We start from the raw sequence: 25,237 nt of genomic DNA, 5'->3' as shown, positions 1-25,237 counted from the left end.
TGGGGCCTGAACTCTGGGCCTGGGCGTTGTCCCTCAGCTCTTCGGCTCAAGGCTAGCGCTCTACCACTTGAGCCACAGCACCACTTCCGGCTTTTTTTTTTTTCTGCTTATGTGGTGCTGAGGAATGGAACCCAGGGCCTCATGCATGCAAGCAAGGCAAGCGCTCTACCACACCTTCCCAGCCCTCCAGAAAACTCTTTTTTTTCTTTTTTTCCAGGGCTGAGGACCGAACCCAGGGCCTTGCGCGGGCCGGGCGAGCACCCTTCCGCTGGGCTAAGCCCCCAGCCCCCAGGAAACTCTTATCTCCAATAAATCACCAGAAAACCAGAAGTGGCATGGTGGCTCAAGTGGTAGAGCGCTTGCCTTGAGCTAAAGAGCTGAGGGACAGCGCCCAGGCCCAGAGTTCAAACCCCTAGACCGGGGGGGGGGGGGGGGGGGGGGGACTGAGCGGAAGGGCTCCTAAATCCTTTTCAAAATTATTCCACAAGATCCAGGAGAAGCACTGCGGTGGATAAACGGGACGCAGCCTGACTGGATGGGGAGAAGCCAGGAGAGCAGTGAGTGAGAGGGCAGGGAGGGGATCGGAGCCTCTGTGCGTCCCTCCGCCGCCTCTGCCTCTTCCTGGCCACTAAGAGTGAGCAGCTCATCTTCCCACACCCTCCAGCCCTGCTATTTCTACCTTGCCAAAGCTCAAAAGGCAACAGGATTCAACCAAACATCTACTGACCTCTGAAATGGGTGCCAAATAAATCCTTCCTCCTAGCCAGGCGTTGGGGGCTCACGCCTGTCATCCTAGCAACTCAGGAAGCTGAGATCTGAGGATCACAGTCCAAAACCAGCCCGGGCAAGTAAGTTCGGGAGACTCTTTTTTTTTTTTTGGGGGGGGGGTCTGGTTGTGGGACCTGAATTCTGGGCCTGGGCACTGTTTCTCAGCTCTTCAGCTCAAGGCTAGCGCTCTACCACTTGAGCCACAGCACTACTTCCGGCTTTTTTTCTTTTTACTTATGTGATGCTGAGGAATCAAACCCAGAGCCTCAGGCATGCAAGGCAAGCGCTCTACCACTGAGTCACCTTCCCAGCCCAGTTAGGGAGACTCTTATCTACAATAAACCACTAGAAAACCAAAAGTGGCACTGTGACTCAAGTAGCAGAATTCAAGCCCAACGTCTGGCAAAAAAAAATCAATCAATCAATCAATCAATCCTTCCTACTTTAATTGTCTGCCCCAAAGTTGCTTTTCAGACAGGTGAAAACAACAAATCCTCTCTGGGGGAACAAACACTGAACAAAAGCACAACATGTCACTGCCCAGGTCAGGAAGGTCACAGGCGGGCCAAGAAGAGCCTAAGCATTGCTCTTAGCCGTGGAAGCCGGACCCACTGCTTCCTATTCCAAAGGCACTTGAGTTAAAGTCACTCCTGCGATGAATCCTACCATTCCAAACACAAAGTCCTAGATGTAAAATAAGCTTACCTCGAAATTCACAGGTAAGTTCCGTTTAAGTGCAATCTCAAATACTTGACTTATTTCAGATTTATTGAGATTTTCTTCTTCGGATTCTCTTCCGTTAATCTAAAAGGAGAATTACTTAAGTGTTAGCTCTTATTAGAACCATCAACAATCACCATCCCAGATGCTATAAAAAAATTTTTTTTAACCCAAATCTTGACTTACAGACCCACAAGGCTCCAAGACTAGACTTCAGTGGACGCTTTTTGTTTTTATCAGTGCTGGGGATGGAACTCATAATCTCACATTCAATAGGCAAACCTTTTATACTTGAGCCATATCCCCAGTCCTGTCTCACTGGATATTAAAGATAAATATGGGCTGGGAATGTGCTTGCCTAGCATGCATGAAGCCCTGGTTCAATTCCTCAGTACCACATACACACAAAAAGCCAGAAGAGGCGCTGTGGCTCAAATGGGAGAGTGCTAGCCTCGAGTAAAAGAAGCTGAGGGACAGTGCCCAGGCCCTGAGTTCAAGCCCCAGGACAAAGAAAAAAAAAAAAAAACCCACAAAAAAGATTCCCATACATAGCTAGATCAGAGTGTAGCTTGAAAACCCACCATAAGCTCAGGAGGCTGAGTTCTGAGGATCACAGTTTGAAGCCAGCCCCGGCAAGAAAATCCACAAGACTCTTCATCTCCAATTAGCCAGTAGAAAACTAGAAGTGGCACTGTGGCTCAAAGTGGTAAAGTGCTAGCTCTGAGTGAAAAGCTCAGGGACAGCGCTCACCCAGGCCACAAGTTCAAGTCCCACAACCGACATGATGGTTTTAAACAGGGTCCAGAGGTGCAGGCTCAGTATGGATGCATCACAGGTGTGCAAAAGAGACTCTGTGTTTAGTCCTCAGTGTACAGCTCATGTGTGCACACACGCGCGCACACACAGAAATCCTCAATCCTAAATTCCCTGGCATTCCTTTCATCCAGAAGTGGGGTTCTGCCGGACACTGGTGGCTCATCCTGTAACCCTAGCTACTCAGGAGGCTGAGATCTGAGGACTATGGTCTGAAGCCAGCCCAGGCAGAAAAGTCCCCATGAGACTCCTCTCTCCAATAGCCGAAAGTGGCTCTATGGCTCAAGTGGTAGAGCACTAACCTTAAGCGCAAAGAGGCTCAGGGACAGCGCCCAGGGCATGAGTTCAAGCCCAAGGAGGGGGGGGGGGACAAAACAGAGGCACTGGTGGCTCATGCCTGTAGTCCAAGCTGCTCAGGAGGCTGAGATTTGAGGATCTCGGTTCAAAACCAGCCTGGGCAGGAAAGTCCATGAGACTCTTATCTCCAATAAACCACTAGAAAACCAGAAGTCGTGCTGTGGCTCAAGTGGTAGAGCGCTCGCCTTGAGCTGAAGAGCACAGGGAGAGTGCCCAGGCCCAGAGTTCAAGCCCCATGACCAACAAAAACAAACAGAAAAAAAAAAAAAAAAAAAAGAAACAGAAGTCCTCAACATTATGAATATCCTAAAAGCCACTGAGCTGCACGTTAAAACTGTTAAAATAGTGAGTTCCTGTGATATGATATACATCTACTTTGATTCTAGGCTCTGTGCCTGTTTGCCCTATGAAACATGGCTTCAGCCATGGAAGGCTGGGCTCTGCCCTCACTGCTGGAGCCCAGCCACCACACCACAGGAAGCTGAATTGGTCCTTGCAGAGGGCCACTAGGAGGAAGTGAGTCCCAGCCTGCATGGTGCCTTGCTGACAGCCAGTCACGTGAGCAAGCCATATAGGTGTAGAGAGCATCGCTAAGCCTTGTTTGCCACTGTGACTGCGTGCAGGCACCATTGTATAAAGAGCACTGTGTAAGTACCACACACTAACCAACTGCACCACTGGAGCACGCACTGGGCACAGAGGGCTAGCTGTCTCTGACCTGTCACACGAAGAACTCACTGTGTGTTCTTCACAAGTCAGTGACGTCATGTCCTTTCTAACAGTTCATACCACCTGTCATCCATTCAAACTATGCCAGAGTGATAAAGAAGGCATCTGACTTTCATGCTAAGACTTAGAAAGGACAAAGGGAGGAGGGAGGCAAGAGAGCAACGATGAGTAGCTCTCCACACACCTCCTGCTGGGCGAGGCCTTCCATGCATACACACATACCATATCCATTCCCTGGTGGCCCTCCACGCACCCCTCACCTCCAGCCTCTCAGGCAGGGGCTCTCTCTGCAGGACCCTGCACCCCGCCCCCCACTGCACCCCTCACCTCCAGCCTCCAGGCAGGGGGCTCGTCGTGCACATGTGTGCACTTGCGTGCATACACGCGCACACACACACACACACACACACACATGAGCGTGCACACATTCGCGCGCGCATGCCCCTTACCTCTAGCCTCTCCGGCGGGGGCTCACTCTGCAGGACCCGCACGGCTTTGGCAGCAGCATCATGTTTCGAGGCCGGTCTTGTCTTCCCTTTCCCATTAAATTGCTGTCCTCCCACAGAAAGTTCAACTTGATAAAGTAAAGGTGGAACTGGAAATGGGTAAAAGTACCTGAAAATAAACGGTTAGGAAAGAACCCATCACCACACGTGCTCTGGCAAGCTCCCAGCGCCACTTCATCGTGCCCTCGGTGCGCTAACCGGGGCTTGCTAAGACTGACTCCCGGCCCGCCGTCCTAGGACTTTCTCAAGGCTTCGGTTGCACTGCACGTCTCTGAGGAAAGGCTGAAGTCTACAGAAAGGACCTCGACTGCTGGTAAGGAATCCCAACAGCCACAGCCAGCAGAGCCTGCTCTCTAAGGCTGCTAAACTGCTATTTTTGAAACACCCTCCCACCCCCATGGAGGATAGGGAGGAAGGAGGGTGAGGAAAGGGAAGAAGGGAAGAAAAGGAGAGAAAAGAGGGGGGAAGGAAGACTCCATTTAACCTATTCAGAATCTTACTGGAATACATAGCATCTTAAAGATTTAATTAACATTTTACTCCACCAAGATTACTTACGAAGCACACAAGCTCAACAATCAGAAAGGATCCATAAACAATAATCACAAAATCTGCAAATACTGAGAAAAAAGGCAGCCAGACTGTTTGTGGCCCAAGCCATATTGCCTATGAGGAACCAGGCAGGAGCTAAAAGAACACCAGGAGAGCCCCCAGAGGCACAGCCAAGAGCATATCCACACCTGGCAGGTCCAGAGAAAACCAGGTCATTACTCATCTGTCAACTACTACTCCGTGTAAAGAGTGTGGTGTAGTGGTGGAGGCCTTGCCTAGCATGCAAGGCCCTGGGGGTCTGACCCCCTGGTGCCACATACACAGAACAGAAAGAAACAAAAAGATTAGGCATATTTTCCCATGTTCTACAAGAAACCCAAAGCACACCTACCTTGGGGGGTAAGCACCCCCTCTCATGTTGTAGTTGTAGGTGGACTGCATCCTGGAGTAAGGATCAACAGGCTTATACATTGGTTTTTTCTCCAGTTTCATGCACAGCGCATTTAGCTCAATAGTAGGAGTTATGCTTTCTGCAAAACAGAATCAACACACAAAAAAACCGTCTCTCAAATGTTTAATATGAGAATGATGGAATAAAAAAGACTAACGTGTCAGGCACTAGTGCCTCACGTCTGTCATCCTAACCACTCAGGAGGCTGAGGTCTGAGGACCACGGTTCAAAGCCATCTCAGGCAGGAAAAGTCCATGAGACTCTTATCTCCAATTAATCACCAGAAAATTGGAAGTGGCACTGTGGCTCAAAGTGGTAAAGCACTAGCCTTGAGCAGAAAAGCTCAGAGACAGCGCCCAAGCCCCAACAGTTCAAGCCCCATGACCGACAAAGTAAGTAAATAAAATAACGTAAGCATGCTTCCTATGAATTGGACACACAATGTATTATACAAAAGGGCCGAGTAATTCATTATTAGGAGGCAGACCAGAAAAAAAAAATCAAGGATCGTCTGTAATTTCTCTATATTAATACATAGGCAACAACACATAACATATAAAAGAGTGAGCAATAATTTAAACCAATTATTATCAGTGAAAATCATGTAATACAGTTGTCAAAAATTCCATGACTTTAAAAAAAAAAAATCCCCCTGGAAGTGGCGCTGTGGTTCAAGTGGTAGAAGCTTGTCTTGAGCTGAGAGCTGAGGGACAGTGCCCAGGCCCCCAGTTCAAGCCCACAACCTTGTAACTGTCCAGATTTATTTGATTGTCTGAGAAGATTTAACCAATGTAACTTTTGCAGTCACCATTTGCTGTACTGGCTTATGCTTAAAATGACATTTACTGCTGGTGCTGGTGACTCACACCTGTCATCCTAGCTACTCAGGAGGCTGAGATCTGAGGATCACGGTTCAAAGCCAGCCTTGGCAGGAAAGTCCATGAGACTCTTATCTCCAATTAACTATCAGAAAACTGGAAGTGGTGCTGTGGTTCAAGCAGTAGAGCATTATCTTTGGGCAGAAGAGCTCAAGGACTGTGCCCAGGCCCAGAGTTCAAGACCCACAATTGACAAAAAAAAAAATTTAATGAACAATACATTTATTATAAAGCACTAACTGGATGCAAAGTACTTTGCTACACTTGAGGACACAATTCCTACCCAGAGGAGTACAGAGAACACAAAACACTCAAAAGAATCACAAAAGAAAGGGGTGGAGTGTGGTAGGGAAGGGGTAAAATCACAGACAGTGGTAGACAGGTTGTTTGGAAAAGTCAGATGAGGTCCAGAAAAGATCCAGATAGCTCCATCGTTGGCATTACAATGTTAGGAAAATGAATTCCATTTTCATATACAAAGAGAGTGGTCAGGGCTGGGAATGTGGCTTAGTGGTAGAGTGCTTGCCTAGCACACATGAAGCCCTGGGTTCTATACATAGACAAAGCCAGAAAGAAGTGGTGCTGCAACCCAAGTGGTAGAGTGCTAGACTTGAGCAAAAGAAGCTGAGGGACAGTGCCCAGGCCCTGAGTTCAAGCCTCGGGACTGTCACCAGACACACCTTGGTTTTAACTTCCCCTGCCGTGAGCTCTTGTTTGGACTACTATTACCTAGTAGTTTGCATGTATGTATGTATGTATGTATGTATGTATGTATGTATGTATGTATGTATGTATGTATGTATGTGTGTATGTGTGTATGTATGTATGTATGTGTGTATGTGTGTGTGTGTAGTACTTTCTTATGCCTTTTAACAAAGCCAGCTCTTCTGACCAAGAGATTATAATCAATATAACAACTCTCATTTGACATGGTCCCATCTAAAAACCTATCATTTGGGCAATCCGAACAACGTTGTCAGGAGAAAAATATGTTTTCACTTTTTTCTGACCACTCTGCAGATCATCCGAGGTCAGGCCAGAGACTGGTGCCACTGCTCCAGTGAGGCTGAGGGTCCCTAATAATCATCTGTCACTGGTAGCACTGGATCCGGGCAGTCAAAACGCACAGGTCAGCAAGGAGGCCACCAGGCTAACCAGTGCCTCTCAACAACACACTGTTTAAAGTGGCTCATCCTGCACGCCCTCCTTCCCTAGGAAAAGGTAGTCTAGAAATTACGAAATGGTGTTTCTTTGGCAGCAGCTGTATGCTGTTTTTTGTTGTTGTTGTTTTCTGGGGGGTTGGTCGTGGGGCTTGAACTCTGGGCTTGGGCACTGTCCCTCAGCTTTTCGGCCACAGCACCACTTCCGATTTTCTAGTGATTTATTATTAGAGATAAGAGTCTCACAGAAGCCGGGCGCTGGTGGCTCACGCCTGTAATCCTAGCTACTCAGGAGGCTGAGATCTGAGGATCCCGGTTCAAAGCCAGCCCGGGCAGGAGAGACCGTGAGACTCCTATCTCAAATAAACCACCAGAAAACCGGAAGTGGCGCTGTAGCTAGCTCAAGTGGTAGAGACTCACCTTGAGCTGCAGAGCTGAGGGACAGCGCCCAGGCCCAGAGTTCAAGCCCCACGACCGACAAAAAAAAAAAAAAAAGAGTCTCACAGACAGCCAGGCACCGGTGGCTCACGCCTGTAATCCTAGCTACTCAGGAGGCTGAGATCTGAGGATCGTGGTTCAAAGCCAACCCAGGCAGGAAAGACCCTGAGACTCCTATTTCCAATAAACCACCAGAAAACCAGAAGTGGCGCTATAGCTCAAGTGGTAGTGCGCTTGCCTTCAAGCTGAAGAGCTGAGGTGAGGGACAGCATCCAGGCCCAGAGTTCAAGTCCCATGACTGACCAAAAAAAAAAAAAGTCTCACAGACTTTTCTGCCCAGGCTGGCCTTGAACTGTGATCCTCAGATCTCAGGCTCCTGTGTAGCTAGGATTACAGGCGTGAGACACTGGCGCCCTGCTATGCTGGCGTCTTAAAGCTAGTTCCTTCAGCCTCTCAGAGTTCATCTCCAACAGTGAGCTATACTGTAAATACCTACAAATGAAAAGTGTGAGCTTTTTTAGAAACATGACATTGACTGTAATCTTCACTTGGACACTGGACAATTTTATGGTCATGGCTTAAAAGGCCTAGTCATTGTCTTAGCAATTTAGCCTTCCACACAGTTTGTTGTTTTGTGTGGTTGTTTTTATACACAGAAAATTCTTTTTCTAAAATCCATTAGTGCAGCATGGCATTCCATGAAAAAACTATGCTTTGAGGCCAGGCACTGGTAATCTTAGCTACATAAGACTCAAATCTGAGGATCATGGGTTGTAGCCAACCTGGGCAGGAAAATCTGTGAAACTCATCTCCAATTAACAACTAAAAAAGCTGGAAATGTAGCTGTAAGAAATCCACTTTGAGCTGCCAGTGACTCATGCCTGTAATCCTACCTACTCAGGAGGCTGAGATCTGAGGATCGTGGTTCAAAGCCAGCCCGGGCAGGAGAGACCGTGAGACTCTTATCTCCAATAAAAAACACTAGAAAACTGGAAGTGCACTGTGGTCAAGTGGTAGAGTGCTTGCCTTGAGCTGAAGAGCACAGGGACAGCGCCCAAGCCCAGAGTTCAAGCCCCACGACTGACAAAAAAAAAGAAAGAAAGAAAGAAAGAAATCCACTTTGATAGAAAAGACAAGTCTTTTCTCACATGGCTCAAGCGATAGAGCACTATCCTTGAGCAAAAAAGCTCAGGGACAGCACCTAGGCCCTGAGTTCAAGCCCAGGACCAGCACAAATAAGAAACTTTCAGAGACACAGTAAATAGAGTCTAAAGGCTGTTTTCTTTATAGTACAATAGTATTATCTGATTATTTGGAAAATATCCAAATGAGAATGTCATCCAATTACTTCTCATGAAGAGATTTAGACATGGACACAGATGTCTATGCAAATGCACTATTTGAAGACTTGTCTGAAAACATAATCCTGTTAGGATGAAAACACATTGGCCAAGTTTTGTTTTGTTTTGTTTTTTTTTTTGGGTCCGGTCGTGGGGCCTGGGCTGTCCCTCAGCTCTTCAGCTCAAGGCTAGCACACTACCACTTGAGCCACAGCGCCACTTCCAGCTTTTTTTTCCCCTGCTTATGTGGTGCTGAGGAATCGAACCCATGCATGCAAGGCAAGCACTGTACCACTGAGCCACCGTCCCAGCCCAATGTCGGCCAAGTTCTAGACTGCCTTTTACTTCCTTGTGACTGTATACTTAGGCACTGTCTCTATTTAGAAGAAAATCAGATCCCCAGCAGGAAAGATTTAAAATTGTGAATGCACTCAGCTGCTTTTGGGGAACCCTAACACATGCAGAGGAAAACAAATCCTTTCTTCCTCTAGCCATGAAGTCGAAGTGCCTAGTTCTTTTTTTGAACAGATAGGGCAATTCCATCACTATTATACCAACCTCTGCAAAAACTAGGCGCCTGCACCAGCCAGTGGCTCTTCACCTCTGTGATTGTTTACACGAGTGGATGGGAGGCCTGACTTAGAGAACAGGACCCCAGGCCGGCCCCTGGGACTTTTCTCAAATGGCAAGCAGGCACCTGGCCTGTGTTTCTACTAAGCTCAAAAATTTTGAGATCACTACTTTGGAATCAATTAAAGAGTTTTTACTGTTCTGATCTGGTTTTTCTTTTTATCATAGGGTATTATAGGTTATCATTTTACTATGTAAAACAAGAACAACACTGGTTTGAGTTTGTCTAGGCCACTTAAATGTGGTGCCTAATGAGGCAAGGCAATGTGCCTTAGAGCTGATGTTTCTTCTAGGTCTTAGCCTTATGCTTCCTTCCCTGGGCACACTGCTACCACTAACTGGGAAATGTTTAAAGCATTATGTTCTGTGTATGTTCAGTAATTCACAAGGTTATTCATTTAAGTACATGAACTTAAAACCTTGGCTGGTGGGATGGGAAGGTGGCTCAGTGGTAGAGCGCTCCCCTAGCATGCATGAAGTCCTGGGTTCAATTCCTCAGTACCACATAAACAGAAAAAGCCGGAAGTGGTGCTGTGGCTCAAGTGGTAGAGTGCTCGCCTTGAGCTAAGGAGCTGAGGGACAGTGCCCAGGCCCAGAGTTCATGCCCTATGACTAACAAAACAAACAAAACCCTGGCTGGTGAGAAGTTAATGGTAGATGCTCGCCATACAGCGCCATCCGTGTCCCTGGTCAGTCAGTCATGGCAAGAGGCCAAAGGAAAACACTAAAAACCAAGGGTTATGAATAAGCCTCATGCCGCCTCGCCTTTCACCAGGACTTTTTCCACCCAGTGTGCTGCCACTCAGCTGCACTCTGTGGAGAGGGCTATCACAAGGTTAAAACCTTGGTTTTAGCAGAATTAGAAGTATGCGACCAGAGGTATGGCTCAAATGGTAGAGTACCAGCTGAACAAATCCAAGGCCCTGAGTTCAAATCTCAGTGATCAAGATGTAGTGCAGTGTATTCTCAAACTAACATGTTGAACTGAAACCTCTCTGCACAATTAAAGATTTAAAAAAAAAAAAAAACTCAAGCTGGGCGCTGGGCGCTCATACCTGAATTCCGCTACTCAGGAAGCTAAGATCTGAGGATCGTGGTTTGAAGCCAGCCTGGCAGGAAAGTTTATAACTCATATCTCCAATTAACCATCAGAAAACCAGAAGTGGTGCCGTGGCCACCAGCATCTGGCACTCTGTTGGGAATGTGGCCTAGTGGTAGAGTGCTTGCCTAGCATGCATGAAGCCCTGGGTTCAATTCCTCAGTGCCACATTAACAAAAAGCTGGAAGTGGCACTGTAGCTTGAGTGGTAGAGTACTTGAGCAAAAAGAAGCTCAGGGACAGTGCCTAGGCCCTGAGTTTGAGCCCTAGGACTGCCAAAAAAAAAAAAAAAACAGTCACAACAGGAGAGTTCTACTCTTGAACAACTTATGGACAAAAAATACGGGAAGAAATGCAGTTAAAGATGAACACAGTCAAATTACCTAAAGAGTTGAAAGTTCAAATAAGATAGTTCATTTTCCAAACAATACTAAAAACAGTTAATAAAAGAGAATCCCAAATTAAACAAAAATCCTGTAAAGAACACAACAGTTACAGAAAATTATTAACTATCCTCCAATACAAAGAAACATTTCAAATAAAATTACTACTTTAGAATAAACTAACCTCAAGAGTAGGAAACTTCCTTTAAAAAAAAAAAAATACAATTGCTGCCAGGCCCCAGTGAGCCACGCCTGTAATCCTAGCTATTCAGGAGGCTGAGATATGAGGATCACAGTTCAAAGCCAGCCCAGGCAGGAAAGTCCATGAGACCATCTTATCTCCAATAAAACGCTAGAAAACCTGGAAGTAGCACTGTGGCTCAAGCGGTAGAGCGTTCTCCTTGAGCTGAAGAACACAGGGACAGCACCCAAGCCCTGAGTTCAAGTCCCATGACCGACAAAAAAAAAATTGTTTAGTACTAGCTACCACTTGTCAAGCATTTCCTAAGCATCAGCTCTGCACTCCACACAGAAGCAAATTCCCTCTCACTTAACCCTGCAAAGGACCTGTTTAATAGGTTATTGTGACCACTGGAAAATGGAAGCTCAACCTAAGTAGTAATTTGCTCAAGGTCACAGAGTAGAAAGAAATTCGGATTTAAACCCCTTTCTGGCTCATTTCAAAGGCAACTCAATACTTTTAAGTAATGCCAAGTGTTAGTTTTAGGCAAATGCAAAGAGAAACCTGACTTCATTCTAGGTGTGAAGGAAATTGAGGCTTAATGAAAAAAGCAACTCGTCCTTACTATATTGGTTCTGCTGAGAGTTTTGATCAGGGACAGACGGCCCCATCCCGTACGTCGCGTGCCATTGTGCCACCACAGTGTACCAAGGCCAAAAGGTAAAGCCAGATAGCAAACAATTAAGGTCCAAAATACACTCGCAGATACCAAATTTAAAAGACCAAACTTATGAGCAGTTAGCGAACTTCCTTCTCCACAAGAAATGACAAGGGTAACTCCAATCAGAAACAATCTAAAATACTTCCTTTGAGAGGAATTTCTACCTTACATCACCAAACCTTTTACCTAGATTGCTAAACAAGCAGCAAAACTGACTTCCCATCTCCTCCTCTCCCTGCCCAAACCCCAAATAATCAGAAAATGAGCTGAGGAAAGGCTACAGAGGAGAGGAAGCCCAAGGCCCTGGAATTCCCACAGGAAGTCAACCACAGCACTCGGAAACTGTCTCTATACAGAACCCTCAACAATCACACACTATTTAGAATTTTAAAAGCCAAATACTGCTGAGCACTGGTGGTTCATGCCTGTAATCCTAGCTACTCAGGAGGCTGAGATCTGAGGATCACAGTTCAAAGCCAGCCCAGGCAGGAAAGTCCCTGAGACTCTTAACTCCAACAAACCACTAGAAAACTGAAGTGGTGCTGTGGCTCAAGCAGTAGAGCACTCGCCTTGAGCTGAAGAGCTCCGGGACAGCGCCCAGGACCAGAGTTCAAACCCCATGACTGAAGGGGGAAAAAAGCACCAAATACTTCAGAGAAAAGCATATGTTTTCTTTGACCTATTCTGCAAAGATTTTTTTTTTTGGTCGGTTGTGGGGCTTGAACTCTGGGCCTGGGTGCTGTCCCTCAGCTCTTCAGCTCAAGGCGAGCGCTCTACCACTTGAGCTAGAGTGCCACTTCCGGTTTTCTGGTAGTTTATTGGAGATAGGAGTCTCACAGTCTCTCCTGCCCAGGCTGGCTTTGAACCACGATCCTCAGATCTCAGCCTCCTGAGTAGCTAGGATTACAGGCGTGAGCCACCAGCGCCCGGCTCTGCAAAGATTTTTAAAAAGACAACTGTTTAAGAGTTGTCTCTACTTTTGTACCTCTTGGCCTTAGCCTTTGAAAATATGCGTTCTAAACCACAATACCACCACTTTTTTTTAACAGTATAACAAAACATAAAGCTCCCCTGGTGGGTTACAAATGCACAGGCAAGACGGAAATATTATCTTACACTGGGCTGGACCTTACTCATACACTCAGACTGAATCTTGGTGAAATGGGCTAACTCATTCACAAGATAAACTGGGGTTTTTCTCTTTGGAGTTTGTCATGTTAAAGGGAACTGAAAACAAACTAATGTAAGAACCAAAATCTACTATGAAACACAAGCAGCTGCCACTGTCCCAAGGATATTAACAGTGGAGGAGCCGGGCGCCGGTGGCTCACGCCTGTCATCCAGCTACTCAGGAGGCTGAACTGAGGACTGCAATTCAAAGCCAGCCCAGACAAGAAAGTCTGTGAGACTCTTATCTCCAATAAATGACTAGAAAACCCGAAGTGGTGCTGTGGCTCAGCTAGTAGAGTGGTAGCCTTGAGCTGAAGAGCTGAAGACAGCACCCAGGCCCAGAGTTCAAGCTCCATAACAACAACAACAAAAAGTGGAGCAGTGATGCAAAACTGCAAAGCATGCTAGGAACACACACTTGGAAAGATGTAATTGGGGTCTGTCCTGAACCAGCTGACTGGGCAACACAGGAAAGGGTTTCTTCTAAAGAGAGTACATCCAGAAGTGGAAGTGTGGCTTACATGGAAGACTGCCAGTCTTGAGCAAAAGAGCTAAGCAAGAGTGAGGCCCAGGCTGGGAAGGTGGCTCAGTGGTAGAGCGCTTGCCTAGCATGCATGAGGCCCTGGGTTTGATTCCTCAGCACCACATAAGCAGAAAAAAGCCAGAAGTGGCGCTGTGGCTCAAGTGGTAGAGCGCTTGCCTTGAGCTGAAGAGCTGAGGGACAGCGCCCAAGCCCAGAGTTCAAGCCCCAGGACAGACCGCCAAAAAAAAGTGAAGCCCTGAGTTCAAGCCCCAGTACCGGCACAAGTGGGACAGCAGCCAGGGTCAAGAAGGAGCCCAGGGTACTTGGAATCTGAAAGGGCACTTCAGCTACGGCCCACCACAGCCATCACCAGGAAGTCTTCCAGTCACAGGCACACACTGGTGCGACACTGTCGGCTGCTAACTGTTAGGTATTTCACCAAACTCAACATGCCCATACCATCCCTAAAGTGGGACTGTCCTCCACAGAGCCAGCTTCCCATTTCTGGTGCCTCCACAGTCCTTTTCTCCAGAGGCTGCTGTCCTCCAACCTGATCTATTTGTAGTGATTACATAAGTAAACTAGATGGCCATGTCAACTGGATGTGGATACAAAAACACACAGAGGGGAAAAAGGCAAAAATCCCGGGACCACATGGCCAAACACAGGAGAAATGAGTTTCCAAGGGGTAAATGGAGTGCCAGGATTTCTGGAGCTAGCCTGGAAGAAGTCATGCAGCTGGGAGCCAGAGAAACAGTACTTGAAAACAGCCTGAGGAGTTACAGGAATGAGAAATCAACTAAGAAAATCCACAGGAAGCTGACAGTGCACTCATTGTCCAAAGAACTTTGCTCTAAGGTGACTGGTACACAGACACCCGCACTGACATTTATCTAACTGGGCGAGGGGTGGGGAAGTGGGAGGAAGCGGAGCGTCATTTTAGGTTTCTTCCTCAAGTGTTTCAAGTCTTTTCTAATCTGTGACTACCTTTCCTTCATGCTCAACTTCTGGTAATCAAGTTGGAATGTTTCTAAATGTATTTCCTTTAAAAAAAAATTTCTGCTTGGCAGAGGTAGGATTCTCATTCAAGGACAGTCCAGTGAAAGTTACAAAGACTCTATATGAAATGCAGGAGGACTGGGGGGTAGCTCAAGAGGTAGAGCACTTTGGCTTCCCTGGTTTCTGAACTACCTCAAGAAACATCCAGTTAAATTACTTCTTCAACATAAAAACTAAGAAATGTTAGTGGCTCTGGCATCTTCTAGTAAATCTGGCTGTCCCCTTGTCTGGAACAAAATCTTGTAGACATACAAAATAAGAGCTTGTATACGTAAGGGTTCTTTGTCAGTTCTGGGAAATAATTTTAAAAGCAGAATTTTCCTGAGAACAGTACTATCTAAAGTAGCTTTTAAAGTTCAATTTTTCTTTCAGTCATCATTTTTTAACATAGTAGGCCTTGCAATTTGAGCAATTATCAACTCTCCTACAACTTCTAAATGGTCTGCTGAGGCCTCCATACACCCCATGAAGAGCCAGGGTCCTCTGATCTGGAACAAAGCAGCATGGGTAGTGATGTTAGTAATATCTTCTACTATTTATTCTGGTGCCCCCAATACTCAAAAAACTCAATTTTTTGCTCAAGTCTGGAAGTCTACCACTTGAACCACACCACAGCTCCACTTTCAGCTTTTTGTGGGTTAATTGGAGATAGAGTCTTGTGGATTTGTCTGTCCAAGCTGGATTCAAACGATAATCCTCAGATCTCAGACTTCTGAGTAACTTAGGTGTGAAGCATCTGGGCCTGGCTTTCTCCGCTTCTTGAAGGTAAGTATGAGTGCGCCTGACCTCTGCAACCTACTTGTCAGATCTGAAAATATGCTGAGAAAACATGGGAAGAGAAGACATGTGGAGGCAGGAAAGTGGCTCAGTGGTAGAGTGCTTGCCTAGTTTGCATGAAGCCCTGGGTTCGACTCCTCAGTACCATATAAACAGAAAAGGCCTGAAATGTTTCTGTGGATCAAGTGGTAAAGTGCTAGCCTTGAACAAAAGAAGCTCAGAGACAGTGCCCAGACCTGAGTTCAAGCCCCAGGACTGGCAGTAAGAGAGAGAAGGGGCGGGGGGGAGGGGGGAACGGACATGTGGATTCACAGGCTTACCTGCAGCTGCACTGTAGGATGTAACAGATGCAGAGGGCAAAGCAGAGTTTTGGATAGGTCTACCTGCATGTTCAGAGAATAGAGAGCTAGCAGTAGAAGGGATACTCATCAAAGGTTGTGAGAGAAGAGACTGGTTCTTGTGCAGTATTTGGCTCCCTGAGAGAGCGGCAGATGGGTTCTGAACTTGCACTTGAACTTGAGACATGATCACTCTTAACAAAAGTGAACAACTGCAGGTAAACAGCTTTCAGTGCAGGTTAATTCAGTGCTATGAAGTCTAAAGTTCTACCTAAAAGTTGTAAGGGAAAGAAAATAAAGAGGTAAATTATAGAGGAGATATGTAGTTGCTGATATTCAGTCAAAATTGGTGCGACTTGCTCAGACATGAAAACAGCTCCACTTAGCATACACTGAGTCTGCAGAAAGAGTTTTCCACCCCATCTACAGAGCATTTCCTGGCCTTGGAATTTTCCTGCATGTTTTCCAAAGAATTTATAATACCCATGTGTTCTGTGTGTTCATTTTACAAACACATCCCATAGGACATGATATTGAATAGTGAAGATTAAGAACCTCGAATTACAGCTTACATTTTACAAGTGCAAATAGGAAAGTATGGAGAGGCGTTTCCAGTAAAGATTTCTGGTCTCAAAATGATGGAAATGAAAAGCAAACTGGGTTAGGAACAACAGTAACTGGTCAGTGTAAACTCAGGGCCACAGACACAGATTGGTCCCTTAGACCGGGGGGGGGGGGGGCTTAATTTGACCAACTGGAGGAATTTCCCACTTTTGCTGCTTCTTTTCTTTTTCCATGACGATATAAGATGTACTTGCTCACTTAAGAGATTTATTTCAGGGGCTGGGAAGGTGGCTCAGCGGTAGAGTGCTTGTCTTGCATGCCTGAGGCCCTGGGTTCGATTCCTCAGCACCACATAAGCAAAAAGAAAAAAGCCGGAAGTGACGCTGTGGCTCAAGTGGTAGAGTGCTAGCCTTGAGCTGCAGAGCTGAGGGACAGCGCCCAGGCCCAGAGTTCAGGCCCCACAACCGGACCCAAAAAAAAAAAAAGATTTATTTCAGAGGATTTCATTTAATTAGACTCTACACCAGAGAATTGTTCACCCACACCAAGGTTCAGGATCCTGAGCAGTGTGATTTGAATAACAAAGGCCTTCTGATGGACTGAGACTATTTCAAGTAAAAGGGAAGCAGAAAAAAGCCCCACACCACCAACTGGGGTGCTCAGATGTTTACTTCCGTTTGTTAGAAGGACTGCAAAGATAAGTCTTTCTAAATAAATGCACTAAAATTAAAAATAGGGACAAGTTCTGCTCATTTTCATGGTCATCCTTCAAAATGCTGGAAATGTCTTAAATGACATGTTTCTCAAGAAGCAGTCAATCTCCAGAATCTAGCACACCAACTAATTAGATGTTCTACTTCCAAATAACTGTGGCTCACTTTAATTTTTTGGCGGGGGCTGGTCGTGGGGCTTGAACTCTGGGCCTGGGTGCTGTCCCTCAGCTCTTCAGCTCAGGGCAAGCACTCTACCACTTGAGCCACAGCGCCACTTCCAATTTTCTGGTGGTTTATTGATGATGAAAGTCTCACGAACTTTCCTGCCTGGGCTGGCTTTGCACCAAGATCCTCAGATCTCAGCCTCCTGAGTTGCTAGGATTACAGGTGTGAGCCACTGGTGGCCAGCTTACATTTTCACTTTTTTCTTTTTCTTTTTTGTCAGTCATAGGGCCTGAACTCTGGGCCTGGGCGCTGTCCCTCAGTTCTTCAGCTCAAGGCGAGCGCTCTACCACTTGAGCCACAGTGCCACTTCCGGCTTTTTCTGCTTATGTGGTACTAAGGAATCAAACCCAGAGCCTCATGCATGCAAGGCAAGCAGTCTACCATTGAGCCACCTTCCCAGCCCCTACACTTTCACTTTTAATAAAGATTCAAAATAACTTCTTAAATCAGACCCCTATAAATCAATGCATGATTAGAACAAGGAAGGGACGTGAGGAGTCCTGGAAAACCCCACAAGCAGCTTGCTGAAGTGCTAGAGAGCAGGCACAACATGGCCTCATTCTGTTTACTTTAGAAGTCAGAACAAAGTAGCAGGAGGCCGCAAGACAGACAAGTTCCAGTGTCAAGACACAAGCCTAGAGCCATTCTGAAGCCAGCTATGCCCTTGTTTTTCCTTTTATGTGCAAAAATGAGAAATACTTCTGTCTCTTCCTCACTGGCTCCTCACCCACTCCTTCCCTTCCCACTTTTTTCGAACTGTCTTGAAAGCATTATTTACTAAGAGCAACAAATCACTTGGAGTAGATTCACAACTTCACAACACCAACCAAAGGTCACAAGGACAAATAATAAGCCAAAACCAAGTGTCTGTTCTAGTATCTTCCCCCATCCAGGAGGGAGCAACCCAGCTCTGCCCAGGCTAACTAAGTCTAAGACTGAATGAAGGCCTAAATTTAGAAAGGGCGAGGCCTAAAGGGATCCTTTTTGACTAATGCTGTCTAGAGCAGGCTCACTGCCAGAATTTCCAGTTGTCATAAATTCATGTGTTTTCTAGAAGCTAAGAAAGAAATGGGCTTTTTCATTAAGATTGCCCCAAAACATTAACTCCAGGTACATCTGAAGAAGCTGTCTAATGACTGATTAAAACAAGTATTGAGAAGTTGCAAGTAAGATCAATGTGCAAAACCTCCAAGTTAGACTCTAGTTAATAAACATTAAATTTCCAACATAATACTGAAATTCACAAAGCAGGGGGGTTGGGAGTATAGCTCAAACATTCACAAGATCTAGATTCAATCCCTAGCACCTTAGAAAAACTTAAAAGTCACTAGTCAGTTTTTAGTCACTTGCTAATTTAATGCTAAAAAGTGTCCTAGTTAAGCCTCAAAAGAGAAAGTAAAACAGTGGGTCTCAAGAGGACAATTCTGCCCCAGGAGACAAGTACCCATGTCTCTTGGTTGTCACAATCTCCAGGAGGAAGAGGAGCCAGAGACACCATGAGGAAGGGCTCACTTCATTGAAAGGAAGACCAGTTTTTCACTAAGGACACTTAGAGTTTGGATGCCTTCAGGGGAACTATGAAATCTGGTATGTTTACTTCTGTGTAAATGGTAAACCTGTTGCTTAATAGTATTCTGCCTTATACCTTAAATCCTTAAATGCAACCTCAATCCTTCCCTTTAAACTTGTCCCTGATGATTGTTTTCCATCAGGCCTATGAGGGACTCAATTTGCCTGATTTACAGTTTGAGAGCGCAAACTGTCTTGTTAACAACTTAGATAGCATACTGCATACTAATGAAGGGATATGTGAAACACAGACATCCTTTAGTTTTCACTTGAAATACCTTTGACTGTGAAATCTGCATAGCACCATCACTGCCCAGTCTCCGGTGCACATGGGCACCTCAGCACTAAGAGGGGTAAATGATAAGAGTTATAGCATTTATTTTATAAGATTCCTTGCTGACCATAGTGGTTGATGCCTATAACCCTAGCTACTCAGGAGGGTGGGATCTGAAGATCATAGTTTAAAACTAGCTCAGGCAGGAAAAGTCAATGAGACTCTACCTCCAATTAACCACCAAAAAAGGCAAGTGGAAGTGTGGTTCAGGTGATAGAGCATTAGCCTTGAGCAAAAAAAAAACCTCAGAGACAGGGGCTGGGAAGTTGGCTCAATGGCAGAGTGCTTGCCTTGCATGCATGAGGCCCTGGGTTCCATTCCTCAGCACCACATAAGCAGGAAAAACAAAAGCCAGAAGTGGCGCTGTGGCTCAAGCGGTAGGGTGCTAGCCTTGAGCTGAAGAGCTGAGGGACAGCACCCAGGCCCAGAGTTCAGCCCCATGACTGACCCCCCCGCCCCCCCAAAAAAAACAGAGACAGCACCCAGGTCCCAAGTTCATGCCATAGCGCACACACGCACGCGCACGCACACACACACGCACACACACACCCCAATTCTGGATGAAATTTCCTTTCAAGGTGCCATAACCATTTCACTAAACACTTCCCCAGCGAGTCCTGCAGTAAGTCTCATGTAATATAAATACAAAGGAGCACCCCAGGTCACTTGCATGATAAACATATAATTTCAATATTCACCAGAGAACATTCAATGTGAACTCACAAATGAAAAAGCTGTAAAGGAAAGAATCTACATCAAGCTCTGTTTTTGTTTTTTTTTTTTTTTTTGCTTATGTGGTGCTGAGGAATCGAACCCAGGGTCTCAGGCATACAAGGCAAGAACTCTACCACTGAGCCAACTTCCCAGCCCCTCAAGCTCTGTTTATTACACTTTCTGATAAAGACACAAAGGAGACTTTTTGGGGGGCCAGTTCTGGGACTTGAACTCAGGACCTGGTCACTGTCCCTGAGCTTCATTTGCTCAATGTTAGCATACTACTACTTGAGCCACAGAACCACTTCTGGCTTTTTGTGTGTATGTGGTACTGAGGAATTGAACAGGGCTTCATGCGTGCTAGGCAAGCACTCTACCACTAAAGCACATTCCCAGTCCCAGAAGAGACCTTTAAACAACTAGCTATAAATCTGTTAATCTGTTCTTTTTATTTAGTTTTTGGGAGGCTCCACTCCTAGAGAATCTGCTCACTTTTCCTACAACATAAAATCCTTTCAATACCCTTGACGTCCAGCTAAAGTGCATCCTTACAGTTACTTCCAAAGCTCCTTCTCCCAAAGCTCCTTCTCTGACACTTTCTAGTTACAATGAGGTTACCTCCCAAAAGAGCAATTCAGATGCAAGCATCATCCAAGCCCCTGCAGCCAGGAAAGCCACAGTATAGAAGCATGTAGGTCACTATCACCCAACGTTACCATGTCCAAAACCACTGCGTTATGGTCAATGCCAAGCAAGGATGTTCAATAGCAGGCTTATAATATGTTAAATACACAGTAACAATAGATTCCTTAAAAGAAATATGACCAAACTGCTTAAAGACGGTCAGAGACAGAGGGAGGAGAGAGTTGATAGGACCACTGTCCTTGGTACATGACAGAAAAAAAGACACAAGGAAATCAGGCCTGAGGAGTTACACTCACTGCCAAGACAGTAACATTAGCCTAAAATAATGCCTGGAAACAACTCAAATTGCTGAAGACTCTGCACACCGTAGGAGTGTCTGAATGTGGCCCCCATACCACACTTGGCCCAATGCCAGTAGACAATGCAGATTTTCTTTCCACACAAATATTACTGTTGGGTGTCTGTTTAAAGAAATACTTCCTAAAAGGGAATTCATTATTAATTATTCACCTAGAAAACCCATTATACCATACACAAGTTAAAAAATATATATCCCTACAGTCTAACCAGCCATAAACCTTATTTCTTTCCTAGCCTTTTGAAAGCTTACAAAGATACCCTTCCCTAGGAAATAGTTTTGTTTTGTTTTTTTTCTGTCAGTCATGGGGCTTGAACTCAGGGCTTGGATGCTGTCTCTGAGCTTTTGCATTCTACCACTTCAAGCCACAGTGCCACTTTTGGTATTGGGTAGTTAATTGGAGATGAGTCTCACAGACTTTCCTGCCCAGGCTGGCTTTGAACAGTGACTCTCAGATCTCAGCCTCCTGAGTAGCTAGGATTACAGGCATAAGCCACTGGTGCCTGGCTAGGAGATAGTCTTAAAAATAAATTAAAGCACATATTATTTTTGTAAAAGTTTAAATCTATAAAAATATAAGGAAAATATTTTAAACTAACCAAAGTGAACACCTATTCATAATCTGCCAGTGATTTTTAAGAGTTATACCGTGTAACATTCTTGACCAAGAAGGGGCTCAGTCAACAACATGGTTAATTGGCTTCTCCTCACAGAAAAAGAAAGCTGTAGTCTGTAACCATGCACTATCTACCTCAAAGCATGACCACACCAAACATTGTCTTCAGCCACAACTCAGTTTCCTAGAAATCAGCCTTGCCACTAAGTAACAAATCAACCAGGTTCAAGCAGAACAAACTTATGGATTGTGGCTTTCAGTTCTATTTCCAGCTCAGAAGTAACTGTAGGTCCAACTTTCAGCAATCTGGGTCCCATGACTCAGTTTCCCCAAAGAAACTTATAATAGGGTATTTGACAAAGCATCAGCTATAGCACTAGTGAACCCTAAGGTCTGGTGATACAACTCTTCAAAATTCAGGGTGATAAGTGTAAACTCATTCACAGAGCTTTGTATAATTTCTCCAATTTTCTTAGTCTATAATATCCTCATTCTCCCCAAAAAGTTGGCTACCTGTTTACTAACTACTATCTCAGAGGGATTTATAGTGATACACCTTCAGCTCCAAGCGGCAGAAGGCTAACACCGTTACTGTTAACATGCTCAGTGTATTCTGCAGTGCTGACAAGCCTAAAGTCCTGAACACTTATAAAATTCTTTTTTTGGTATGAAAGATCACAAGCTGCCCATGCTAAACAGAGTTTGATTTATAACCTAGCTTGAAACAGAAAAACAATGATGAATTAGTTCCACAAGTTTGACAACCAAGTTAAATATAAACAACCTGAAAAATCAAGTTTGTTTGTTTTTTTTGGATCCGGTCGTGGGGCCTGAACTCTGGGCCTGGGCGCTATCTCTCAGCTCTTCAGCTCAAGGCTAACACTCTACCACTTGAGCCACAGCGCCACTTCCGGCTTTTTTCTTTTTGCTTATGTGGTGCTGAGGAATCGAACCCAGGGTCTCAGGCATGCAAGGCAAGCGCTCTACCACTGAGTCACCTTCCCAGCCCAAATCAAGTATTTTTAAAAGAAAGTAAAGTACAAGAACTCTGTGACTAGCCGGGCGCTGGTAGCTCACGCCTGTAATCCTAGCTACTCAGGAGGCTGAGATCTGAGGATCGTGGTTCAAAGCCAGCCCGGGCAGGAGAGACCGTGAGACTCCCATCTCCAATAAACCACCAGAAAACCGGAAGTGGCGCTATAGCTCAAGTGGTAGAGCGCTCGCCTTGAGTTGAAGAGCTGAGGGACAGCGCCCAGGCCCAGAGTTCAAGCCCCACGGCCGACAAAAAAAAAAAAAAAAAAAGAACTCTGTGACTAAGAGCTTCACTGAGTGAGGGGCTTGACCTCAGGACCTGGGCACTGTCCCCGAGCATCTTTTTTGTTTTGGTTGATTGTGGAGCCTAGGCATTGTCCCTCAGCTTTTCAGCTCAAGACTAGTGCTCTACTACTTGAGCCACAGCACCACTTCCAGTTTTTTGTGTTTATGTGGTGCTGAGGAATTGAACCCAGGGTTTCATGCATACTAGGCAAGCATTCTACCACTGAGCCACATTCCCAGCCCCAGGTCTACACATTAAAACACATGGCAGAGGTAAAGGGAAAGCTTTATATTCTTGCCCACAATTTTTCCTGCATGTACTTTCTAATTAAACTAAAAGTAAAAAAGAAATTCAAACTGCATAAAATCTCTTCTGTTCCTCTAACATTAGTCACAAGTACAAAACATTTTCATGCAAATGCAGAATTGAGGACTATCACCAATTAAAATAAAGCAGTGCTGAAATGATGAAGCCAAATTATGTTTACCTTAACAAGGGCGATCCAGGTACCAGTCCCACTCAGCTGAGAGGTAACGTGGCTCAGAGACTCCTGGGGAGGGGAAAAAAAGAGGCCATCGCTTACTAAAGTAGATCTTCTTCCCTGAAAATGAATATGGATCAAATTGAGGTGAAATCTAAAATTTACAAGTAGGGAATTTTGTGAAAGCATGATGTCATGGCTAGAAGCAGTAAGCCAGTCCAAGAAAAGAGCCACCTCAGGCCCGGGACACTACACAGGACTGCAGACCCTCCCTCTTTTGGTCTCCATTGCATCTGGTGAAAGTGATGTGGATACTTATCCATCAAACTTTCTGATATATACTGTCCAGGCATAAAAGCCTGATTTTCAATGTTGTGAGGTTTTCCTACCACACAGGCTAAACATCTAATTCAGAAATGCCCTTGCTGGGCTGGGAAGATGGCTCAGTGGTAGAGCGCATGCCTTGCATGCCTGAGGCCCTGGGTTCGATTCCTCAGCACCACATAAGCAAAAAGAAAAAAGCTGGAAGTGGCGCTGTGCCTCAAGTGGTAGAGCGCTAGCCTTGAGCTGAAGAGCTGAGGGACAGCGCCCAGGCCCAGAGTTCAGGCCCCACAACCGGACCCAAAAAAAAAAAAAAAATGCCCTTGCCACACACTTCACAGTATAAATACTGTTACATGGGAAAATTACCAAAAAGCACCATGTGCATTGTAAAATAAGAGAAAAAGCACACTATTTCTAGTAAGTCCATTTCTTAACCATTTTTATTGCTAACAGAATTCTCATACTTTTACCTAATTGGGGAGACCCTCCCTTTTAAATGATAGTAAGTAATAAACAGAATTCCTCACCTTGGAATACTTTTTGCATTTTCAATATAAAAGGTTTTGTTCATCATTTCCATAGCTCATTGCTACTGCAGTTTAACAGACAACGAAGAGTTGCTGCTCACTGTCTAAATAAGTTCAGGAATAAAACCATGGGCTCTCATTTTTTGTCCATTATTTTAACAGCTCAAGTTCTTCTTGTAAATAACATATACAGCACAAGAAGAGCACCACTAATCCAAAAACGCAAAAAGCTCTCCAAAGTTTTGGATTTCAGAGTATTTTGGATTTGGTTTGTTCAATGTTAAGTCTGTGGAAAGGAGAGGAGGGTGCGGGCAAGGACATGTTGTGGAGAATTTGTTCAAAGGGGACTGTTTCCTTTTTTGAAATACAGCAAATCTCAACCTCATATTAAACAAATGTATGTTAACAAAAATAAAAAACTAAGCCAGGCGCTGGTGGCTCACGCCTGTAATCCTAGCTACTCAGGAGGCTGAGATCTGAGGATCGCGGTTCAAAGCCAGCCCAGGCAGGAGAGACGGTGAGACTCCGATCTCCAATAAACGACCAGAAAACCAGAAGTGGCGCTGTAGCTCAAGTGGTAGAGCGCTCGCCTTGAGCTGAAGAGCTGAGGGACAGTGCCCAGGCCCAGAGTTCAAGCCCCATGACCGACAAAAAAAATAAAAATAAAAAACTAATGGAGAAAATAAAAATCAAAGTCTATGGAAATATTCCAATCTCCACAAAAGTCCATAATCTGAAACACTTCTTATCCGAAGCATGTTAGATAGAGGATACTCAACCTTACTAACAAATTTCCACTGAAATTCAGCTGGATTCAATGCTTGTCAAAAACTTCACACAGGGCTAGGAATGTGGCTTAGTGATAGAGTGCTTGCCTCGCACATGAAGCCCTAGGTTTGATTCCTCAGTGCCACATAAACAGAAAAAGCGCTGTGGCTCAAATGGTAGAGCCCTCGCCTTGAGTACAGAGAGGCCCTGGAACAGAGCTCAGGCCCTGAGTTCAAGCCCCAGGATTGGGGGAAAAAATTTCACACAAAAAGCCAGCATAGGCAGTCAAGTCTATCAGACTCACCTCCAATTAACCACCAGAAAATTGGAAGTGGTGTTGTGGCTCAAAATGGTAGAGTGCTAGCCATGAGCAAAAGAGCTCATGGACAACACCCAGGCCCTGAGTTCAAGCTTCACAACTGATTAAAAAAAAAAAAAAAAAAAAAAAAAAACACAGGGCTGGAAAGGTGGCTCAGTGGTAGAGTGCTT

The 25,237-nt window shown here is 45.2% G+C and overlaps 1 protein-coding gene across 2 annotated transcripts in view; it reads right to left on the bottom strand.

The window, feature by feature from the left end:
- The window catches only part of Stau1 (staufen double-stranded RNA binding protein 1), a 34,417-nt gene extending 11,215 nt beyond the window's left edge, over positions 1 to 23,202 (bottom strand). The window contains exons 1-4 of one of the 2 annotated variants that reach the window (XM_013024339.1): positions 23,136 to 23,202; positions 4,837 to 4,975; positions 3,837 to 4,002; positions 1,474 to 1,572 (exon numbers count right to left, since the gene is read on the bottom strand). In XM_013024339.1, coding sequence (XP_012879793.1) covers positions 1,474 to 1,572; positions 3,837 to 4,002; positions 4,837 to 4,937 — 366 coding nt within the window. In that variant the 5' untranslated portion in view covers positions 4,938 to 4,975; positions 23,136 to 23,202. Of the gene's footprint in view, positions 1 to 1,473; positions 1,573 to 3,836; positions 4,003 to 4,836; positions 4,976 to 15,574; positions 15,866 to 23,135 lie in introns of those variants that run through there. The other variant, XM_013024338.1, reaches the window with a different exon arrangement.
- Positions 23,203 to 25,237: the final 2,035 nt, after the last annotated feature.

The sequence above is a fragment of the Dipodomys ordii genome, unplaced genomic scaffold, assembly GCF_000151885.1.
Source record: "Dipodomys ordii isolate 6190 unplaced genomic scaffold, Dord_2.0 Scaffold75, whole genome shotgun sequence".
Taxonomy (NCBI): Eukaryota; Metazoa; Chordata; class Mammalia; order Rodentia; family Heteromyidae; genus Dipodomys; species Dipodomys ordii.
The sequence above is the reverse complement of the archived record's forward strand: the minus strand, read 5'-3'. Positions and strand labels throughout refer to the sequence as shown.